Source organism: Myotis brandtii, unplaced genomic scaffold (genome assembly GCF_000412655.1).
Source record: "Myotis brandtii unplaced genomic scaffold, ASM41265v1 scaffold546, whole genome shotgun sequence".
Classification (NCBI taxonomy): domain Eukaryota; kingdom Metazoa; phylum Chordata; class Mammalia; order Chiroptera; family Vespertilionidae; genus Myotis; species Myotis brandtii.
The window spans coordinates 1,520,842-1,545,912 of NW_005370016.1; the positions used below are offsets into that span (position 1 = coordinate 1,520,842).

A 25,071-nucleotide genomic window follows, 5' to 3' on the forward strand; every position below is an offset into this window, starting at 1 on the left:
CATTGGCAAATATGTTCTCCCATGCAGTGGGCTTTCTTGTTTTGTTGATGGTTTCTTTTGCTGTGCAGAAGCTTTTTATTTTGATGTAGTCCCATTTGTTTATTTTCTCCTTAGTCTCCATTGCCCTAGGAGCTGTGTCTTTAAAGATATTGCTACAACATATGTCTGCTATTTTGCTGCCTATGGAGTCTTGTAGGATTTTTATGGTTTCCCATCTTATATTCAAGTCCTTTATCCATTTTGAGTTTGTTTTTGTGTATGGTGTAAGTTGTTGATCTAGTTTCATTTTTTTGGCATGTATCTGACCAAATTTTCTAGCACCATTTATTAAAGAGACTGTTTTGACTCCATTGTATGCTTTTGCCTCTCTGGTCAAATATTAATTGAGCATAATGTCTTGGGTTGATTTCTGGTTCCTCTATTCTGTTCCATTGGTCTATATGTCTTTTCCTTTGCCAGTACCAGGAAGTTTTGAGAACTGTAGCTTGGTAATATAGCTTGATATCTGCTAGTTTGATCCCTCCAACTTTGTTCTTCTTTCTCAGGATTGCTGTGGCTATTCAGGGTCATTTTTTATTCTAGATATATTTTAGGGGAGTTTGTTCTAGATCTTTGGAATATGTCATTGGTATTTTAATGGGGATTGTGTTGAATCTCTAAATTGCTTTGGGTACAATGGATATTTTAATGATGTTGATTCTACCAATCCATGAACATGGTATGTTCTTCCATTTGTTGATGTCTTTCCCTATCTCCTCTATCTCTTTTTTCAATGTCCTGTAGTTTTCTGAGTCCAGGTCTTTTACATCCTTAGTGAAGTTTATTCCTAGGTAACATAATTTTTTTGGTGCAATGGTAAATAGGATTTTGTTTTGTTTTGTTTTGTTTTCATTTCTCTTTCTATGAATTCATTATTGGTGTATGAAAAGGCCATAGATTTCTGGGTTAATTTGATTGCTGCTTCAATTTCTTCGATAGTTATTGGCCTATTAAGGTTTTTGATTCTTCTTGATTGAACTTTGGGAGCTTGTATTTTTCTAAGAATGTCGATTTCATCTAGGTTGTCCATTTTGTAAGAATAGAGTTGTTCATTGTGTTTTTTATAATTGTTTATATTTCTATGGGATGGGTTGTTACTTCACCTCTTTCATTTCTGACTTTGTTTATTTGGGTCCTATCTCTTTGCTTCTTGGTGAGCCTTATAACCATTGCTCTGAATTCTTTCTCTGACATATTGCTTGCCTACATTTTGTTTACTTCCTTTCCTGGTGATTCCTCCTTTTCTTTTGTATGTAGGCTGTTTTCTTTGTCTCCCCATGATCGCTCCTCTCACAGTGTCTGGTTATGTAGCTCTCTCTCCCCTGCATTGACTTAAAGGCGCAAAATACAACAAGACAAGACACAACACACAGGGCACTGAACATAAATGTATTCATGATACTAATAACCCAAAATAAAGGTGACTACCAGAGAAAATATAATTAGGGGATAGAAAAGAGTGCAATAATTATATTGAGAAAAGGAAAAAATGTAAGAGAGAAAAGAAAGAGAAGAAAAAATAAGGGGAAAAATATATGTATATTAATAGAAAACTCTAATAAAACAACAACTAATCCAAAAAATGCAAACAACAAACTCCCAAACAACAAACACCCAGATGAATCTGAGGAGGCAGAGCTTATTTCAGAAGGTAAGGTCAAGGAATTGAATGAATGGGGAAATAGTCACAATTCAGTATGGAGGAGGTAGAAAGAGAATGAGTGTACTAGTAGAGAAGGAGAACAGAGAGTAGATAGGCCTGAGTTGGTGATTAGAATTACTAAGCTTTTAGTAGAAGAAGAGAACAAGCAAGAAGAAGAAAAACAGAAGCAAAAAAAAGAAAAAACAAAAAGAAACTAACAAACAATCAAACAAACAACAACAGGACAGAAGGAAAGAAATAGGAAAAAAAGGAAGAAAAAATTTGAATAGTGAAGAAAGAGAAGAGAGCAGTGTGCAGGGACTTGGATCAGGGGAGAGGAAATTAGATATGTGATTAATATCAATTTTTAACAGGGTGTGAAAAGAAAGGATAGAGGAAAACTAAAGCAGAAACATGGTAAGAGAAACAGGATGAAAAAAGGAAAAAGTGAGGAAGAGAGTGTTGGCATAAAGGAAATATTGAGATCGAGTAAAATAATGCTAAAATAAAAATAAAAATAGAATGTAGAACACTAATCCCGAAATAGAATAAAATAAATAAAAAATAAAATAAAACTTTAAAAAGTTAAAATAATAGTAGCAGTAATAATAATTAAAATCTTACCTAATAATAGACAAGCATGTAAATTAACCGCCCCCCACTACGCTCACCAGCCAATCAATAGAGTATGCAAATTAACCCGACAAAGATGGCAGTTAATTTGCATACGTAGCGGAGAAGTGGCTGAGCGAAGACTGAAGGCTCTGTCCAGAGCCACAAAGACTGAAGGCTCCAGCCGGAGCAAAGGTCTGGGTCCCGGGTGCCCTAGGAGAACTGGTACTGGCAGCCAGGGGAAGGGAATGCCTATTGCATGAATCTCTTTATGCAATGGGCCTCTATTATAATAATTATCACGGTAAAATCAAGTGAGAGAAAAAAAAAATTCAGTTTCTTAAGTAAAAGATAAAAAATAAAAAAGTGAAGTAGTGAAGCTTGTTCACTTCTTCTACTGTTCTGCTTGGCATGTCTGTTTCCTGTCAGGTAGACAACACAGTATTGAAGTTTCCTGCGATCCACTGCTCCTCTGTGTCAAAAGCCACAACACTGTTTTAAGCAGGTGGGATCTCTCTGCTCACTTTGTTTTCTCAGCCTGCCTTTAGTTGTATTTACACAAGAGTCAATTTCTGACACAACCCCTGGGTGGCAGTGTTTCTGTATTAATATATGGGGCTAAAAGGCTCCTCTACCCAGTGTTTAGATTCTTTTTTCCCTGCAACACTTAATACTGGGTTGGAGGTGTTGACTTCCCCAGAGCTGGTTTTCTATTCATCTCTCCCCACTCTGATCCCCAGTTTCCACAAATACAACTTTCCCCTGCAGTATTGGTGAGTGTTTTTAATTGGAAGATCCAATGTACTGGACTTAGCAAGCAAAAGCAAGGAGGTAAAAAGAAAAAAAACAAAGGAAGTGTGCCGACTCTCATCTTTTTCCCTGGCACTGCACAGCTGGTATACTGGTAGAACTTCAGGCTGCCTTTCTGGACCCAGCCCAGATGTGGGCTAATGTCTAGAGTACCCTTCTTCCAGCAGACCTGTGGACACCCTTCCACATTTGAGGGCTACACTGAAGCCAACAGCTGCAGATTTTGTGGGGTGCAGCCTTCCTCTGAGACTCTAGTCCCCACTGCATGCATTTCTCCCTCCAGCCTGGATCCCAGATCTCACCTTTCTCCAGGCCAGTGGTTCTCAACCTTGGCTGCACATTAGAATCACCTGGGAATCTTTTTAAAATCCTGATTTCTGGGCCTCATCCTCCAGAAAAATTAACCGCCCCCTACTACGCTCACCAGCCAATCAATAGAGTATGCAAATTAACCCGACAAAGATGGCAGTTAATTTGCATACGTAGCGGAGAAGTCTGGGTCCCGGGTGCCCAGGTGATATCTGACCTTTCTGTCCACAAATTGCATCACCAGCTGTGTTTAATTCACCAATTATGGGTGGGTGTTGTTTGATTCAGCTGTTCCTTCTGTCTGCTCTGTGAGAAGGTGCAGGGCCCGTCCGAGGATTCAGCACCTCTCTGTCTCCTCCTGAAAAGACATTTTAGGCATCTGTGGTTGGGGAGGCTGGAGTCCGGGTGTTTGTGGGTTCGCAGCTGAGGCAGCTGGTCCCTGGACATTGTGGCTGCAGGGTCCCTGGAGGTATCTGAGGTCTCCCTGATTGAAGGAAAGGCTGGGCTTCTGATCACAGCGTCTCCCCTTCAAGATGGCATGGTCTCTCCTGCAGAGCCAGCCACTCTGGGAGAGATTTCAGCAGTAGTAGAGGCTGCCTGCCAGGGGAGCCTAGTCCGCCAGTCCCCAACAGTCCTGTGGAATATAGCTGTCCCTCACTCACAAATACAGACACTCCCCGCACGTCCACACACTCTCCTTTCACTCTCTCACTCACACACTATCTTGCAGCCTGCCGTCCCATCGGCAACCATCTTGGATCTCTCCATCCTAACTCTTAAGAAAGGAAAACTATATTTAAAACAAGTATGTACAAATTGCTATTGGATTCTTAAATGAATAATGCCAGATAAATTCAGTAGTACTAATATTATTAAGCTCATTGGTTTAAAAGTAATTAATATAAAATTTATTAATTATGCCAGTAACTTTTGTTAGAAATAATTATAAAGTGTAACTAAAATCCTCCAAGTAATTTTCTTAGGAATTTTTATTTTACACTGCACAAATCCCAAATATGCACTTGTATAATTCATAAACCATTTAGAACCAGTGGCATATTGAAAAAATATTTTTTGTCCAAAGTTAAGTACTGTTTAATAGGTTCTTGCTCATTGGCCCACACTTCTTATTTGCAGTTAAGGTTAAATCCTCCAGAACTCAGTTTTGAATCTGTTAAATCACCTCACCAGTGGGTGGCAGGCACCTAATACCTGATGAGGCATGACCTCAGAGCAGCCTACTTACCTCGTTAGCTCATTTTTAATCTCCATGATGTGTGAGCAATTATCTTTCAATCCTTTATAACACATCTTAATTTATTTTTTATTTTTATTAATTCTAATTTTTTCTTCAGTTATCCTATATAATAAAAGGCTAATATGCAAATCAACCAAACTGCGGAATGACCGGTTGCTATGACATGCACTGACCACCAGAGGGCAGGCGCTCAACACAGGAGCTGCCCCATGGTGCTCAGTGCGCTCCCACAGGGGGAGTGCAGCTCAGCCAGAAGCCCTGAACTGGACTCATGGCTGGCAAGTGCAGCAGCTGTGGCAGGAGCCTCTCCCGCCTCTGAGGCAGCACTAAGGACCCCTTGGGGGATGTCAGACTGCTGGCTAAGAGGAGTGGGCCTAAGCCATCAGTTGGACATCTGCCAAGGGCTCCCGGACTGCAAGAGGGCACAGGCTGGGCTGAGGGACGCCCCCAACCCCCACCCCCGAGTGCACGAATGTTGTGCACCAGGCCTCTAGTTCCTGACAGAATGGTCAAAATATTTATTTTCAATTAAATCTTTTAGTGTTTATTTCATTTTTTAATATATATATTTTTTTGGTTTCAGAGAGGAAAGGACAGAGAGGGAGAGATAGAAACATAAATGATGAAAGAGTATCATTGATCTGCTGCCTCCTGCACGTCCCCCACTGGGGATTGAGTGTGCAACCTAGACATGTGCCCTGACCGAGAATCAAACCACACTTCCTGGTTCATAGGTCAATACTCAACCACTGAGCAACATCAGCTGGACTGAGTGTTTCTTTTTTAAAAAAGATAATTAAATAATGAGGAACATTCCATGTTCTCAAAGAATTTTTTAAAGATTAAATTCACTGCCACTGAAAATATTATAATCCTTTATTTAGGTTCATTATATATTTGAGACTTACTGTGTAGAAATTAAATAATATAAATCGTCTCTGTTGAATTACTACCTTTTGTGTTCTTTTGGAACCTGTAAGGTAGCATGACAATAGTTTCAGAGATCACTCATTCAGTGTTTCAAACCATTTCCGAAAGAACTATTACTTTGTTAAAAAATTTTGTAGCATGATATTTCTAACTCTTTTATGCTCAACAGTTTCTAAATGGGACACCATTTTCTTCTTCTTCTTCTTCTCCTTTTTTTTCCTTCTCTCCCATGGGGATGCCTGTGGAGATATATCGAAGAGGACTTCCTAGTTCTGTTCTTTTCCCCTCTGCTCTTATCATGTACAGAGTTTGGCTCTCAGTTTCAATTCAATAGCCATTCATGGAATACCCCCTGTACAGATAGTGATGGTGCAGGATGCTGAGATGAGCAAGACAAGGATCATGCTCACAGGAAACCCACTGAGTTATATTATATCCCTTTTTGAACTATTCTAGGTTTTCCCGTATTCTTTCATACTTGAAATGCTATGATAAAGTGAACTGCAGATGACATCATAAATATTTACAAACTGGAAAAGATGAATGTTGTAAATGTAAGATTTATTTAAAATGTTCATTTAAGCAGCTCTTTTGTTGTGGCAACTGAATTATCAAAGATAGTTACATAATAAATAATCATTTATTATTATAAAAACAATACCAATTGTGTCAGTTTCTTGGTTTTGGGGAATATGTTTTTAGGTTTTAGATATATATTCATATATTTCAGTTTACTAAATTAACAATCAGTAGACTGAGGTGCATAATATTTAAGTGACTTGGCTAGATTTGCATGGTTAATCAATAATAGAGTTTATATAAAAGTGCAGGTATTCTGCCTTTCAGAGCCTACTCCTTTTAGTTAAGGCTGGGAGCAATCATAAAACAACTCAAAATATTATCTGATTAGGTAAGCTTCATCAATTGAGACATTTCAGACACTAAAATATTTAGGATCTCATAAGGATTCCAATCTAAAAATATTTTTATAATATCATTGTATATTTATTTTAAGGTACTTTACAAACTTGATATTATTCAGTTCTTATCATATTCCAAATATGGAAATGAATCAAGAATTATTATCCACAGAAAATTTGACCTCATATAAATACCTAGAGCAGATCATTTAATTCAAAAGTCAGTTCTTTTAGCTTTACTCGATGAAAATGATTTAAATGTAAAAATTTTATTTGTATGTACTGAGTAATTCAGTTTGTCTTTAGTGACGTTATACAATTTCCACAAAATAAACCGAGGAAAAAAGAGTTAAGTTTCTTTTGCCAAAATTCACTAACATTGAAAGTTCTATCTCTTTGTCAGTGGGGCCTGTGTTAGAGGAAATGAAATTGAACACAGTGGGTGAGTAACATGTTTTACCCATACAGTATCATGGCAGGAGCCTGAGGTTTTCCCTTTTGGTGACCTCTTTTATAAAAACCAATAAATTGTGATAAATATTTTTAAAAAAATAAATCATAGTTTTGAAAAGTAGTTGAAATAGCATGAAGTCCTATTGGGGAAATGACAAATCTGTGCCCCACTGTTTTCCTATAGCATCTGAACAAGGCATATATATTTGGACATGTAGGAGATAGAACATGAAATAAACATTTTTTAAAATGCCTGTGTATCCTAATGGAATTGCAAACACAATCATGATCAAAGTTGCCTTATATTTTATATTCAATAAAAATCAGTTTTAAAAATATTTGCAATATGTCTCATTATGAAATTAGAGTCAACAGAGAATGGTAGCAGAGGGACTATAATCATAACGTATGTGTTATTTGAGTGTGTGGGAGGGTGGTTTTTAAAAATACATTAAAGATCATGAAAATTTAGAATATCCCCAAATCTTAATATTTTATAATGCCTACTCTCTCAGAAAGCACACAGGGAAGCTTCAGTAATTTAAGGCTTTATGGCACTTGGGATCTTTCTCTTCCTGGATGGCAAATGCGTACAATGAATTTTAAGTTTTGATATCCTCATAATTCCCCATACTTGATCAAATGAATGTAAACATGTCTTAATTGTGTTTTTATTGTAGATTCATATCTAATTGTAAGAATAACTCAAAGAAATCTCATATACCCTTCAGTGAAATAACATACTGCAAAGATCATCACAATTAGGGAATTGACAATAATATAATTCACCAGTCTTATTTGGATTTCATCAGTTTTATATGTACTAGTGTGTGTGTGTGTGTGTGTGTGTGTGTGTATCTCTATGCATTTTATTACATGGGTAGGTTTATTTTTCCATAGCCATTGTCAAGATACAAAATATTTTCATTACTACAGGCATTCCTTGTGCTGTTCTTTTTTTTTTATTGAACTTATTGGGGTAACATTGGTTAATAAAATTATACAGGTTTCAAGTATACAATTCTATAATACATCATCTGTATATTTTATTTTGTGTTTACCAAATCAAGTCTCCTTCCATCACCATTTATCCCCCATTTACATTCTTCTACCTCTCTTCACTATACTGTTCCCTCTGGCAATCATCATAATATGTCTTATGCTTTGTGGAATAAGCCAGTCAATGAAAGTCAAGTACCATATGATTTCACTTATGTGGAATCTAATGAAAAAAAAATAACAAAGTGGAAACAGACATGGATACAGCAAACATACTGACAGCTGTCAAAAGGGACTGGGTTGGGTTCTGGGTGAGAAGGGTGAAAGGATTAAGCCAAGAAAAAAAAGGACTATGTGCTGTTCTTTTATAACCATACTAGAGGCCCAGTGCATGAAATTAGTGCACTCAGGAGGCCCCCCAGCCTGGCCAGTGCCCTGTCACAGTGTGGGAACCCTGCAACTGATCGCCCCAAAGAGGTAGGCCCCGCCCACACATCCGGGGCTCCTCAATGGATTGCCCCAAAGAGGTAGGCTGGAGCCAGGGGTCCTGCCTCCGGGCCACACAGAGCCAGGAAGTGGGATCCCAGGACCCCAGTCAGGCCTCACCATGCGGAGCCAGGAGGAGGTGAGACCCCCAGGCAGACCTCACCACACGGAGCCCGGGGACCCCTAGGCAGGCCTCGCCAGACCCCAAGGCAGGCCTCACCTCGTGGAGCTGGGGGACCTGCCTCCTCCTAGCTCTGAGCACACTCCCAGGCAGGCTCGGTTCTGTGCACACAGTGTCAAGCCCAGCCCTGCCCACCTGTGTGTGACTGCTGTGTGTGCAGCCATCTTGTGATGGCATGAGGGCATCATGGCATGATGACCACTTAGGCTTTTATTAATAAGTAGTAGAGGCCCTGTGCACAAAATTTGTGCACTTGTTGGAGTCCCTCAGCCCGGCCTGCACCCTCTCATAGTCTGAGAGCCCTTGGGGGATGTCTGACTGATGGCTTAGGCCTGCTTTCCATGGGGAGCGGGCCTAAGCCATCAGTAGGACAACTTTAGTGCTGCCACTACACTTGCCAGCCATGAGCCTGGCTTCTGGCTGAACAGTGCTTTCTCTGTGGGAGCACACTGACTACCAGGGAGCAGCTCCTGAGTTGAGTGTCTGCCCTCTGTTGGTCAGTGCATATCATAATGACCAATAGTTCTGCAGTTTGGTCAATTTGCATATTACCCTTTTATTAAATAGGATTTATTTCCCTCCTACTCCCCTTCACTACTTACTATCCTTGTCCTTTGGTAACTACTAATCTCTTCTTAATCTCTATAATTTTATTTAAATACTAGAGGCCCGGTGCACAAAATTTGTGCACTCGAAGGGGGGGGGCCCTCAGCTGAGCCTGCGCCCATTTGCAGTCCAGGACCGCTTGGGGGATGTCCACCTGTTGTTGACTTAGGACTCCCCAGGGGATCAGGCCTAAGCTTACAGTCAGACATCCTTCTGGCAGCCAGGGAGCCCTCGGGGGATGTCTGACTAATAACTTAAGCCCCCAAGGGATCAGGTCTAAACCCTGAGTTGGACATTCTTAGTGCTGCCACAGAGGTGGGAGAGGCTCCTGCCACCACCTCTGCGCTGGTCAGCCATGAGCCAGCTTCTGGCTGAGTGCCACTCCCCATATGGAAGTGCACTGACGACCAGGGGGCAGCTCCTGCATTGAGCGTCTGCCCCCTGGTGGCCAGTGTGCATCATAGCAACTGGTCATTCTGCCATTCAGTCAATTTGCATATTAGCCTTTTATTATTATTATATAGGATGTCCCTATTTCCCCCCTTTTGCCCCCTCTACCCAGCTCTTGCCCCCCACTTCTCTCTGGCCATCACCATACTGTTGTCTGTGTCCATGGGTTGTGCATATATTTTCTTTGGCTAATCCCTTCTTTAAATTCACTTCTTTAAATTTTTATTTTCAGATAAGTGCTTATAACTGCACTATTATATATTTTCTATTATATCATTTAGAATTAAGATATTTTTTAATTGAACCCTTGTAAATTTTAGCACAATTTAATAAATTATGCTAGAAGCAATTAGGAGATTTTTCATGTAATGCAGATACATTTCAATTAATATTTTATTAATTTTTAATTTTTTAATATTTTAATTTGAAATAATCTCATACATGTAAAAAAAACCTATGAAATACTACAGCATATTATATGTACCCTTCACCCAATTTCTTAGGTGTTAATAATTTAAACATAACCATTATACAACTAACAAAATTTGGAATATATTTTTCTTATAATCTCTTTAATGTTACTTAATCCATTTACTTTGTTTTTGTTAATCTTCACCCAAGGATATTTTTCCATTGAATTTTAGAGAGAGTGAAGGGAAAGGGAGAGACACATTGATTGGTTGCCTCCTGCACATGCTCTGATAGGGACTGGGGATCAAGCCAGCAACTGAGGTACATGCCCTTGACTGGAATCGAACCTGGGACCCTTCAGCGCAAGGGCTAATGCTGTATCCACTGAGCAAAACAGGCTGCAGCTTAATTCATTTACTTTTAATCTATATGTGTCTTTATATTTAAAGTGGGTTTTGTTTTTGATTCACCCTCATAATCTGTCTTTTAATTGGTGCATTTATGCCACTGACTTTCAGAGTGGTTACTGATAGAGTTACTACCATACAGGTGGCTTCTGGGGCTTCTGGGGCCAGCCTGCAACCAGGGATTGGATCCATCACGGGCGGCAGGCAGGCAGCTTCTGGGGCTTCTGGGTCCGGCCTGCAGCCTGGGATCGGATCCGATCACGGGCGTCAGGCAGGTGGCTTCTGGGGTCGCACATGGGGGCCTGGATGGTGGCTCGCACTCACGCTGTCCCACCCTGCCTGCAGTATGCAAATTAGCCGCCATCTTTGTTGGCGGTTAATTTGCATATCACTCTGATTAGCCAATGGGAGGTGTAGCGAAGGTATGGTCAATTACCATGTTTGTCTATTATTAGATAGGATAATATATAAATGTCTTCCATCTCAATTTATTTTTAGATTTTTTGAGTGCATCACGTTGTATATTTTCTTAGTAGTTGTTCCATGTACTGAAATATACATATGTGAACTATTGTAGCCTGCTAATAGCAATGTTTTACCATTTTGAGTACAGTATGAAAATCTACTTCCATTAGGTACCTTTTTTCTACTCATTTTATACTTCTCTTGAATATTCCTTCTCTAAATGTTGAACATAGCATTGATTGATGTTATAATTGATGTTATAATTTGTTTCAACCAGTATATAACAAAGAAAATCAGGAGTAGGGCAGTCAATATTATATTTATTTACCAATATTTTTGTTCTTTCAGTAGTTTTTTCTTCCTTTTTGATGCTCCAAGACCTCTTCTTTTCAGTTTAAAGAAACTTTCTTAAATTTTTTTAAGACAAATCTGCAGGAAACATATATTCTTAGTTTTCCTTCTTTTAAGACTATATTTATTTCCTACAGGTTGGTTTCACTGGATACAAATCCATCACTGACAGTTCTTTTGAAAAAAATGCACCACTCCTTCTTCCCTCCATGATTTCAAATAAGAAATCTATTGTCATTTGAATTGGTGTTCTCTTATAGGTAACATGTCTTTATCTCTGGCTGCTTTCCAGATTCTTGTTTATTTGTCTGGATTTCAGACATTTGATCTTTGGGTTTATCCTCTTTGATAGTTACTTGTGTAGTAGGTGTCCTTTAGGGCCCTGTGGCTCAGCCTTCCCAGTCACCTGTGTAGTCTGTGTGCACTGTCTTGTTGTAGTTGAACCTTGATTGCTGTTGGTGTCACTGTGAGGAATTGATCCTGTGCCACTTGGTTGTGAGGACCAGATGTGACTACAGTGGGAAAGCTGCTGTGTAGGTGATACCCCTCTGGAACAGGACTTGCTTCAGTGGGGCTTTGGTGCTCACTGAGTCTGCCCCTTGAATGTGTTGCTTGTGGATGTGTAGAATCGTAATCTGATGTGGTCTGAAACTGTCCACCAGGTGCACTTACTCTGGAGCCACCCTGGTGGTGCAAATTCAGCTACTGCCTATGTTCTGCCAGGGGCCATTGGTCAGGAGCTACAGAGTGATCTGCAGATGGCTACTACTTGTGTTGGTCTTGAAAGTGCCCAGGAGAGGCCAAGCTGTGAAACGATGCAGGCTTCTGCTAGTTCCAGGCCTGGGACCTCTTATTGGGTGGTATGGGGCTATTTGTTTGAGAGATTTTAAGAAAGTCTAAACTCTGAGTCAGGACAGGTCATTCATATGGAAAGACTCTGCAAACAGCTTGGGTGAGGCTACAAATTGGGTGTGTGTGTGGGGGGGTGGTCTCAGGGAATCACCAGGGTGGAGTGAATAGTGTAAGCCAGATTGATGGAGACTCAGATATGGCTGCTGACAATCAGCTCTGTGAAAGGGGAGGTCTCAGCATAGGAACAATGACCACTGTGAGCATCCCTGTGTAAGAGAAAGCCACTCCCAGTTCTTGCTCCAATGCCAGACAATCCATATCTATCCCATATATTTCTGGATCCCCTCAAGCTACTGAACCAATGCTGGAGTTCAGAGGGAGTGAGTCTGAGTACATCCCTGCACTGGCCCTTTAAGAGGAACACCTAGAACTCCAGCAGTTTCCATGTCCCCCAGCCATAATCCCCACTGGTTTTTAATAACCCAAAGTTACAGGGACTTCTCTTCCTAGCACTAGACCCCTGGGCTAGGGGTATGGTGGGGGGCTGGGAACCCTTGTTCCTCATGGGAGGCTTCGCAGCTAGATATCCCTCCCGATTAAAAAAAAATGCCACACATGGGTGTCAAACCAGCCCATTCCATACCTCTACCCCTCCTCCCAGTCTCAATGTGCTTTCTTCTTAAATTCTTTAGTTAGGACTTCCGTTCAGCCAGATTTCAGGCAGTTCCGAATGATGGTTATTCTGTATTTTAGTTCTAATTTTGAAGTGGTTGTGGGAGGTGGCAAGCACGGATTTTACCTACTTCTCCATCTTGGTTCTTCCCCCTCATTTGGTTCATTTTTATAACTTATTTTTCTTTGCTAATATTTTTAAAATATATTTGAAGAAACTTATTACTTGTTATATTATTTTAATAAAATAGCTTTTTAGATTCTTGGTTAGATAATTTCAATATATATTTCAACTCAGTGTTGACATCTGTTGATTATGTTTTCTTATTTAAATTATGATTTTTTGGGCATTTGGTGTGATGAGAGTTTTATCATCATCATCATCATCATCATCATCATCATCATCATCATATTCTGGACATTTTGGCTATTAAGTTAGGAGATTCTCAACTCTATTTAAATGTCCGGTTCTATGAGGCAGTCATCCTAATTAGGTTTAGCACACAGGTCTTAGAGTACATTTGCGGGCCGTGGTTACACAAATTTGTCAGAACCTTGGTAGTTCTATTTGGTCAGCTTGAGTTGTCTTGTTCCACTGGAAATTACACAGATGTCTACTGATGCCACCTAAGTGGGCAGAGTTGCTCCCTCAGGCCAGGCTGCCTGGTAGGTCTAAGTGGGGTCAGTAGTTTTGTAGCTTACTGAGAGATCATATTTAAGGCTGGTTACTTGAGGGGTTGCCCTACTGCCCTTGTTTCCAATCAGCTGTTTTATCTTTGTAGGGAAAGGAGTCTTCAGCCCATTGGGGATATAGTTCGCTTTCCGTGGACTCTTGTTGTCACTGATGCTCCCACTTGATTCCCCTTGTGATGCTGTTGGAGCTTCCATTTACTCAGCACTAAAAATTAGTTTCTGTTGCGAGGTTGTGGTTGGTAGAAGCCAGGTCTCCATTGTCTTTCACTATTGTTTGCCTCCATGTTGTTCCTTAGGGCCTGGTGTTCCTAACCTGTTCTCCTTTCTCTTTATACCTTTTAGAGTAATTCATCAGTGCCTCTTGCTTAATTCCAGGTTGTATAGCTGTACTTAGTGAGATATATAATGAGCCCGGGGGAAGGTCAATGGGGAATAAAAGGGAACATATGTACTACTATTCATAATACTTTAAACAAGAAAATAAAATAAAAATAATAAAAAAGGAGTAAAGAGAAGTATGATTTCTGTGAAAACACGTGTTTTGGAACAGAATGGTGGTTTGAACTAATGCATATATAAAAATATTTAACAGACAGTACAGCAGAGGTACCAATGAATTAGAACAGATTTTAACATCTGGTACCTTACAGGTGCTTTCCAGCTGAATGTCAGTTTTGGTTTAAATGAACTTCAACAGGTATCTGTACTGTGGAGAGCTTTTAATATGCTAATGTTCACTGTTAGTTTCTTGGAAGAAATGCAGCAGCTATAGTTTTCCCAAATTTATCTGTCCATAGAAGTGAGTCCTTTTGTTTACAATTTTTCTTGGCATTAGCATCCCATGAAAGACTTTGTGGAGGAAAGCCACTTTTATCAATATCATCTACCTCATCCAAAGTAATGTATTAGATGCAATCAGTTAATTAAAAAAGTTATTTCTGAGAACCTTAAGGAGCACCTAATTCTACCTTTATTTTTAAAAATATGATAAAATAATATATTTAAACTGTCCTGTAAACTCTTTCAGTAAATATTTAGATGTACAGCCGAAGAACTGTGTATTATGTTATGCTGAAAATATTCAGTATAACAGTACTGACTTTTTCTAATATTGCTATTTCACATTTTTAATACTTTCTCTTTTCAGCTTTAAGGGACAATAGGATTGAGCTGGTTCGGGCTTCTTGGCATGAACTGAGTATCAGCGTCAGTGATGTGTCTCTCTCCGATGAAGGACAGTACACCTGTTCTTTATTTACAATGCCTGTCAAGACTTCCAAGGCCTATCTCACTGTTCTGGGTAAGTTCAAGGAACAAACACAATGCATTCACAAGACTGAGAGATGTGTACTTGCAAATTACCATGATTCAAACACACACACACACACACACACACACACACACACACACACACACACACTTGATTTAAGAGAGAAAAACATCAATATGACAGAGAAACATCAAACACTTACAGTTACCTCCTGCATGCCCCCTATTGGGGACCAAGCTGGCAACCTGGGCATGTGCCCTAACTGGGAATCAAACCAGCAAATTTTTGGTGCATGGGACAATGCTCAACCAACTAAGCCACACAGGTCAGTACTACAACACATATCTATTTTGAGAATTATAATAATAGATGTAGTTTAATCTCATTTCTGCTACATTTTAACAAAAGGCATTTAAAAATCATTTAATCACACTTCCCATTTTATAGACAAAGGGAGATATAAAGATTTCTATGACTTCTAAAAGCACGTACCCATTTAATTTCTTAGCCATCAGTAGACACCAGGTTTCTTGATTCTCAATTAAATTCCTTTGTAGCAACTCATCTATGTATTGTATATGTGGTGATCCTTTCATAAAGTGATAGAATAATGAGCATAATGAGTTTAATAAGTTTATAGGGTGCTCCTTCATTTTATCGTATCAGTCATTTAATATGGCCTTCTCTAATGTGTTATAGCTTTCAGATTTAACCCCATTGTGTATTTCAGTGCATTTAAATAACCCTCACATTTCCAGGTATCTTCTCACCTTTTAAACCTGTAGTTTTCTAGATTACTAAATGAAGTGCATAATGTCACTTGTGCATGCAGCTTGTAACTTCTCTAAATATTGAACCATTTTTTCCAAAGGTTAAAGTGACATAGAAAAGCAATGCATTCATAGAGATTCAGAGGAAATATAGTTGCATCTCAGAGCTCTCTGTGATTCCACAAACATCAGTGGCCCAATCAGCTGAAATTGCTGCACTTTATTGAAACACACCTGTGTTCTGAACAAGTTAGAGGAATTTCAAGATGGATATTTTTGTCCCTAGCTTGCCTTCCTTTTTTCATACATAAGGCTTAACATTGCATTTAAAGGAACTAACACATGCTGTTCTTTTGGGTGGGAATATTAAAAGTTAATTCAGCTAGTGAATTGATTTTGTACATAGGATAAGAAACTGAGACTATTTTATCAAAATTTTTAAAAGTTTGCCATTAAAGACACAACATAACCATAAAATGGAATATTTCAGGATAACAACTGCTAAGTTTAATGTACTGTCCTGTAGAGAGCCACCTTGAGACACCATGAATAAGCAACTGGCTGATTTCAATTGATTAAATGGTGGGCTGATATAGATTGTTTTTTTAAAGCCAATAAGAAGGTGGGAAAAACACACACACAACTATTCAGCTAATTGGAGTATGATGACCTGTCATTTGTCTTTGTTGTTATTCTTTAAATGTGTATTTCTCTTATTGGTACTTTCCAACATGATTACATTTTATTCTTTTATAACTAAATTAAATAGGACAATAAAGAACTTTCAGTCTGCCTTACTTATTGAATAATTTTAGAAGAAATTTTAGTAAACCTTTACCATGATAACAGAATATTAATGCCCAAGAAATGTGGAATGTTCTATTATTTAAACCACCCATGTGCTATCTCTGAATATCAGTTATCTGCTTATTGATTTGATGATTTGGACTAGAAAAGGCAATAGTGGTTAGCATTAAAAATAACACGTATCAAGCTCCACAAAACTACAATTGAATTTCTAATGCAAATGACATCAAGAGACATTTTCTACAGAAGAATCAGAAAAGTAAGTATGGTTGCAATTACATATGAATATTTTTGATGCATTTTATTGGACAAAATGCCTTTTCTTGAATAAAATACAGAGAGGATAATACCATTTTTAAGCTTTCAGAATTATGAAATCAGGGATGAAAGGTGCTATTTTAGTTAAATTATAATTTGGTAAAGAATAAATAAATGTGCTTTGTAAATTATTTTTCTCCTATGAAAGCAATGTTCATTCTTTAATCCCTATACTGGCAAATTTTAAGACATATTGAATGGTTATCTTTAAGATTTACAAAGTTTATTTTTACATGCAGATTTTAATTTAAACAACTACTTTGAACTGAATAAATGCTTTCAGGTATATATACACACACATACTCATATACATATACATGTATCTGTATCTACATATCATAAGCAGTTAATGTTATTATATAGCTGTTTATTATTCTTGATGAACTTATTGCCAATTTACTTTTGTTTGTAAAAATAATAGTCACAAGAATGAACCAACCCTGGTGATTGATGTTTCATTTGTTTATTTTTCAGGTGTTCCTGAAAAGCCTCAAATTAGCGGATTTTCATCACCAGTTATGGAGGGAGACTTGATGCAGCTGACTTGTAAAACATCTGGTAGTAAACCCGCAGCTGATATAAGATGGTTCAAAAATGACAAAGAGATTAAAGGTAAAGAATGGAAAAGGTCCCCAAATCAAAATTAATGTGCTGAAAATAGTATGAAAAATTAAATGCACTTTACATTTTCTTTTTGATACCACATTTATTTTCTAAGTTTAATTTAACCAAATTTACCCATTTCTGAACTAAGGTCATTTTGCAATGTATATTAATATTGTATTTATGTGCCTCATTTCCTCTCATTTAAACAGGTCTATAATAATATATAATTCATGAGAAAGTTGATGGAATTAAGATATAAAAAACATGAGTTAGTATATTAAAAAGCACATAGATTTGTGTTGACGGTAGTACTAGTAAGTACTAAGTATAAGTTAGATATTTCAGAACTCATCTATAATATTTAGATTGTAAACAGAGAAACTTCATGACTTATTTCTTAAATTTGTTGGTTTCTGGAATTACAAAGTTTTGACAATAAAACTGGTTAAACATCAGTAAATCTGATTCCTAGTAATTCTCAAGAGAGAAAATATAATTGACTCATTTTAGTAAAAATGCACAGTACAGTCATACCTCGGAGACACTGCGAGTTTAGTTTCCGACCACCGCAACAAAGCTCATATCACAATAAACTGAGTCACACAATTTTATCCATATCCATTGAATATAAATGTTATGTTTACATTATACTATAGTCTATTAAGTGTGCAATAGCATTATGTTAAAAAAAATGCCACCCATCTTCTGAGCCTTCTGTGAGTTCTAATCTTTTTGCTGGTGGAGTGTCTTGCCTCATTGTTTTGGCTTTGCCTGATCTGGGTGGTGGGTGCTGAAGGCTGGGGGTTGTGGTAATTCCTTAAAATAAGACAACAGTGATTTTTGTATGCACGGGGTGACCTTTTCTTTCACAAACAATTTTTCTTGGCATGTGATGCTTTTTGATAGTATTACTCACAGTAGAACTTCTTTCAAAATTGGAATTGATCCTCTCAAAACCTACTGCTGCTTTATCAAGTAAGTGTATGCAATTTCTAATTCTTTTGTTGTTATTTCAACAATCTTTATAGCATCTTCACCAGGAGTAGATTCCATCACAAGAAACCACTTTCTTTGCTCATCCATAAGAAGCAACTCCTCATTTATTAAAGTTCTTTTTTTCATGAGATTGCATCGATTCAGTCATATCTTCAGGCTTTACTTCTATTCTACTTTTCTTGCCTTTTCTACCACATCTGCAACTACTTACTCCACTAAAGTCTTGAACCCCTCAAAGTCATTCATGAGGATTGTAATCAAATTCTTCCAAATTCATGTTAATGCTGATATTTAGACCTCTTCCCATGAATCAAAGATGTTCTTAATGTCATCTAGAATGGTGAATCTTTTCCAGAAAGTTTTATATTGAGTTTTCCAAGACCCATTAGAGAAATCACTATCTGTGGCAGCTATAATTATGAAATGTATTTTTTAAATTAGAAGATTTGAAAGTCAAAATTACTCCTTAGTCCATGGACTGCAAAACAAAGATTGTGTTAACAGGTGTGAAAACAGCATGAATCGAATACATCTCCATCAAAGTTATTGGGTGACCAGCTGCATTTCAGTGAGCAACAATATTTTGAAAGAAAAATTCTGCACAGTAGGCATGAACAGTGGACTTAATATATTCAGTAAACCATGTTATAGACCCATGTGCTGTCATCCAGGCTTTGTTGATGGATTTATATAGAGCATAGGCAGAGTAGATTAGCATGACTTTTAAGGGTCCTAGGATTTTCAAAATTATAAATGAGCATTGGCTTCAACTTACAGTTAACATCTGCATTAGCCCCTAACAAGAGAGCCAGCCTGTCCTTTGAAGCTTTGAAGCCAGGCATTGACTTCTCCTTTTGAGCTATGAAAGTCCTAGATGGTATTTTTTTCCCAATATAAGGCTATTTTGTCTACATTGAGAAATATGTTGTTTAGTGTAGCCACCTTCATTAATTATCTTAGCTAGATTTTCTAGATAACTTGTTGCAACTTCTACACCAATACTTGCTGCTTCACTTTGCACTTTTATGTAATGGGTGTGGATTATTTTCTTACTAGTAAACTTCATGAACCAACTTCTGCTTGCCTCAAGCTTTTCTTCTGCTACTATCTCACTTGTCCCACCCTTCATAGAATTAAAGAGAATTAGGGCCTTGCTCTGGATTAGACTTTTAGCTTTAAAAAATGTTGTGGCTTTATCCAGATCACTAAACTTTTCTCTATATCAGCAATAAAGGTGCTTTCCTTCTTTATCATTCATGTGTTCACTGGAGTAGCATTTTTACTTTACTCAAGAACTTTTCCTTTGCATTCATAACTTAGCTAATCGTTCAGTGCAGCAGGCATAGTTTTTGGCCTTTCTCAGCTTTTGACATGCCTTTCTTACTGAACTTAATCATTTCTAGCTTTTGATAAGTAAGAGATGTACAACTCTCCCTCTAACTTGTGCACTTAGAGGCCATTGCATGGTTATTAATTGTCCTAATTTCAATATTGTTATGTCTCATGGAATAAGGAGGCCCAAGGAGAGAATGAAAGAGAGAAGAGGAAATGGCTAGTCAGTGGAGCAGTCAGAACACACACACAATATTTACTTATTAAGTTTGCCATCTTATGTCATGCCACAAACAATTACAATAGTGACATTGAAGATCACTGATGACAAATCACCATAACAAAGATAATAATACTAATAAAGTTTGAACTATTGTAAGAATTACCAAAATATGACACATAGACACAAAGTGAGCAAATGCTATTGAAAAATGACTACGATAGGTTTGCTCAACACAGGGTTGCCACAAACCTTCAATTTGTAAAAACACAATATCTGCAAAGCCCAATAAGACAAAGCACAATAAAATGATGCATGCCTGTAAGTTAAGCATAGCTTTATTCTTACTTCATACACCTAAATTTAAATGCACATATACACACACACTTACATACATTCTTTTAAGGAGGACATAAGTTTATAGGGGAGATGACAAGTAAGGTTAGTAGTGGTATTTTTTACCTCATATACAGGTATCTGGGACTTGATGTCACATGTGCATTAAAATCTAAGTATAAGAATTATTTATGATGATTGTTAAAAATGTTTCCTATGTATATAGTAATCACCTTGTTATTCTCAAAGTAATCTAAGAAAAAGGTTTATGCAAACTGTTGGGATTACTTTAATTTATAAGTTTAATATTTTACTTTAGATTAAAATAATTCTTATTAATGGGTATGCAACACAACAGGTAAGATTGCCTACCCTACTAAGAAATTATAGGTTTATAATCCATATAGGTATTCCATTTTTGGGGGTGTTTTAATTACTCTTTCTGTACATTCATTTCCCAAATAGGACTTATGTGTAATTTATTTCTAAACCTGACCTTTGTTTCAGATCTTCTAATAAATACATTTTATTGGATAAAATTTAGAGAACTATAATCCCCCCCCAAGGTACCATTTAAATATCTTGATGTGTTAAGTTAAAATTTCAGGTTACTATGTAACCTTATCCTATATTCTTCTGGTGCTCAGTAGCATCCATTCAAACCTGCCTTTAGGATATGTCTGTTTAGGTGTGTCTGAACTTGGTAACTTGGTAAGATCTTTCCTAAATAGACCCTCTGCACTGCTTCCAGAGTTATCTTACTATGACAAGGATCTGATTTGGACACTTTTTCTTTATCTTTTTAAAAAATATATTTTATTGATGAAATAGCAGTATTTCATCTTTTCTTATGGCTTAATAGTATTCCATTGTATATATATACTATATCTTCTTTATCCAATCATCTGTTGAAGGACACTTTGGTCTTGGCCAACATGAATAATTTTTCAATGAACATAAAGGTGTATATATCTTTGCAAATAAATGTTTGTTAAATTTTTGGGGTATATACCCAAAAAGGGGTTGCTGGGTTATACAGAAGCTCTATTTTTAATTTTTTGAGGTACCACTATACTCTTTTCCATAGTGGCTGTACCCATTTACATTCCCACCATCAATGAATGAGGGTTCCTTTTTCTCTGCAACCTCTTTAAGTTATAGCAACTTCTGTTAATTCTTGTCTTGTTGCTACTAGACATTCTAACAGGTATGAGGTGGTATCTCATTATAGTTTTGATTTGCATTCCCCTAATAAATAGTGAAATTGAGCATATTTTTATATATCTGTAGGCCATTTGTATGTCTTTTGGGAGAAGTACTTGTTCAGGTCCTCTGCCCACTTTTAAATTGGATTGTTTGTTTATTTGGTGTGGAATTGTATGAGTTTTTTTTTTTAAATATATTTTGGGTATTCTCAGAGCTTTATTTGCAAATATCTTTTCCCACTGAGTTGGTTGCCTTTTTGTTATGTTGGTGGTTTATTTTGCTGTGTGGAAGCTTTTTAAGTTTGATATAGTACCATTCATTTATTGTTACCTTTACTTCCCTTGTCTTTGGGGTCAGATTTATTACATCCTCTCTATGACCAAGCTCCTTAAGTTTAGTAACATATTTATTCTATGTAATTTATTGTTTCAGAACTTATATTTAGGCTACTTTTTCTGCTTAAACACTTCTGATGGAATGCCCTAACCTCTGGAATAGATTTAAAATCTGAAGTCTTTGGCCTATCAGAATGCTCTAGGCCAGTGGTCGGCAAACTCATTAGTCAACAGAGCCAAATATCAACAGTACAATGATTGAAATTTCTTTTGAGAGCCAAATTTTTTAAACTTAAACTATATAGGTAGGTACATTGTTATTAACTTAATTAGGTACTCCTAAGCTGGCCTTTGCTAAAAACGTCCTCAATCTGATTGAGGGACATTTTCTGAGGTCGACCCCTTCCAACTCTCCCATCCACACTCGTCTTGTGTACTTGTTTTGTCTATCTCCTTTCGTTCAACCTCTCTATATGTCCAAGCCATCTCAATATACCTTTCGCAATCCTTGACACTACATCTTCTTTCACTCCACAACGTTCCCTAAAATTAATTTACTAAACTTTACTTAAAGTTTTAAGTCTTAGTTAAACTATAGGTACATTGAATGAAACTTGATATCATATTTAATAATGATATTATTTATTGATAAAATTAAATTCCTTACAATTTACCTTACAATATCCATAAAATTAAATCATGACAATGACTGACAAACACCAATGTGAACAATGGCCTTGCATCTCCTTGGAAAGTTTGGGTAAGTCAGGTTTGTATGTTGTTGTTTTTAATTTTAGGCATGATTCCAGGTTCTCATCAATAAGACAACTTTTCAATTTACTCTTGATAAGGTTCATGCTTGAAAATGATTGTTCGCATAAATATGTAGACCTGAATAAGGAAAGAACAGCAAACACTAGTTTTTTCAGTTGATTATATGAGTCATATCTTCCTTCTTCAGGTCTTTCAAAGCAGACCATTTGTGCTGTGAACTAAGTTTACATTTGTTTTTCTCCAATATTTCTATATCAGCACAAAGACGTTCAAATTTTGAGCTCCACAGTTCTTTGTTTTTTAAATCCAGCAATTGCATTTCAAGGTTGCCAATGTCAATATTAAAGGGAGAAAATTTAATTCTGTTACAGTAGCATTGAGAGGTTTTTTAACAAAGGCTAACGTTGTCTTGCTGTTTCTGAATTCCTGAAACCTGTTGAGAAAAGCTTCCCTCATATTTAAAATACCGCACGTGGTATTTTGTGGAAGAGCCACACTCAAGGGGCCAAAGAGCCGCATGTGGCTCGCGAGCCGCGGTTTGCCGACCACTGCTCTCGGCGGTCAATTCTTACACTTCACATGTCCTCTGTGTCGTGTTTGTGAAAAGAATTCTTGTACCCTATTCCAAAATGCGTGCATGAAGGCTTAGAGTTGGGTCCAAGTCAACTCATAAACAGAACAAGAGACACCATTTACCCTCATTACTTCAAAACTTCCAAGCAGTTTGGGAACTGTGAGCCAGTAATGAATGAAGATAAAGTATATCTGAGAAATGTATTTCAGTCATCTGAATGACTAGGTAAATAAATAGATATCTATAGCTATAGATGATCTAGATATAGATATAGATATAAATATAGATAGATATATAGATGATATAGATATAGATATAGATATAGATAGATATATTTCTTATAAATCACAATATGGCTTATTCTAAAATGTTTCTCTTAAATCTTCTTCTTGAGTTTAATTGTTTTATTAACTATGTGCACCCCTTCCTTAATTCTGACATAATTAGCTGGTTATTTAGTTCCTCTAAATTGTTTAGTATTTATTTGTGCTTCAAGGATTTATCTTTCTTATATCCTCAGGGAGACCAGCATTAGACATATTAGGTTCCTCATTAATAATGGTTGATTGCATTAATAATGGTTGATTGTAGCCTTATGAGGAACCAATAATGTTGTCATTTATATAAAACTAGAGGCCCAGTGCATGAAATTCATGCATGGGATAGGGGGAGGTGTCCCCCAGGCTGGCCTGTGCCCTGTTGCAATCCAGGACCCCTTGGGTAGGGTCCCTAGGCCTGGCTGGTGATCAGGGTCTATCAGGACTTTCCTTCCCTCGGCTGCTGGCAGCTGGCCCCGCCCCCACTGCTGCCACTGCTTGTCATCTGTGAGGCTCTGTCCCTCTCTCCCCCCGCAAATGGTCACCTCATTCTGCGGGTGACAGGCATAGGGTGCGATTGCTTGACTGGCCAGGGCCTCCCTCTGCGGTGTGATCGCTGGTCGGCCCCTCACACCTGCCACAGTGCTGCCAACCGGGTGGCCTGGGCCTCCGTCTGTGGGGCAATCACTCGTGGGGCTCTGTGATCGATTGCCCAGCAGAGGGAGGCTCCGTCCACCCAGCCAAGGTTCCACAATCATCGCTGCACAAGGGGTGGCCTGAACCTCCCTCTGTGGGGCAATTGTGGGACAATGACGGGCCCCCCGGCCAATTGCATCGCACCCACCTTGGCTGGCCTGGCACCAGTGCGTGTCATAAGATGGTCGTCCGGAAGATCATCCGGACAGTCATTTTATTGTTCGGTCATTCAGTCCATTTGCATATTATGCTTTTCTTATTATAGCCATCTTAATTTTTGGAAAAATTTGGCTTCTGCTCTGAACACCAAACATATTTGGTCATATGTTAGGTAGGGAAGGTACTTATTTATGTTAGGAAACATGAAAATTTTGATTTTTATAATCACCATACTTTAAAATCACCTGAATCAAGACTAGAACAAAAATCAAGACAAAACTATATACAAAATCAGTGTATAGCTCTATGTACCATCCAGAAGTAGTGAAGCATCCTATTTTCCATGCTCTCCAATTCATAGTCATTGATAGAACATTTATTATCCCTACTCATGCATTTATCTACATAGCTTTTTATTTGTTTATAACTCTTCTTATGCATGTTTATATAGTTTGTGTTCATAGCCAGATGGTGAACTTCTTGAGTGGTATAAACTTTTATAAGTATATATGTGAATATGCTGAGTGCAGTACTCTACACAGAGTACACAATCATCACTGTTGCTGTCCTCTGGATATGCTAAGTGAAAATTCCCTCTGAAATCCCTCAGCAGCCCTAGCAAGTTTGGCTCAGTGGGTAGAGGGTAGGCCTGCAGACTGAAGGGTCCCAATTTCAATTCTGATCAAGGGCACATGCCCAGGTTGCAAGCTCAATCCCCAGTAAGGGGTGTGCAGGAGGCAGCCCATCAATGATTGTCTCTCATCATTGATGTTTCTAACTCCCTCTCCCTTTCCCTTCCTCTCTGAAAT

At 37.8% G+C, this 25,071-nt stretch overlaps 1 protein-coding gene across 2 annotated transcripts in view; it reads left to right on the forward strand.

Moving 5' to 3' along the window:
• The window catches only part of CADM2 (cell adhesion molecule 2), a 1,203,315-nt gene that overhangs the window by 1,015,254 nt on the left and 162,990 nt on the right, over window positions 1-25,071 (forward strand). For both annotated transcript variants that reach the window (XM_005878095.2, XM_005878096.2), the window contains exons 3-4: window positions 14,694-14,846; window positions 17,186-17,323. In XM_005878095.2, the coding sequence (XP_005878157.1) occupies window positions 14,694-14,846; window positions 17,186-17,323 (291 nt within the window). The remainder of the gene's footprint in view (window positions 1-14,693; window positions 14,847-17,185; window positions 17,324-25,071) is intronic.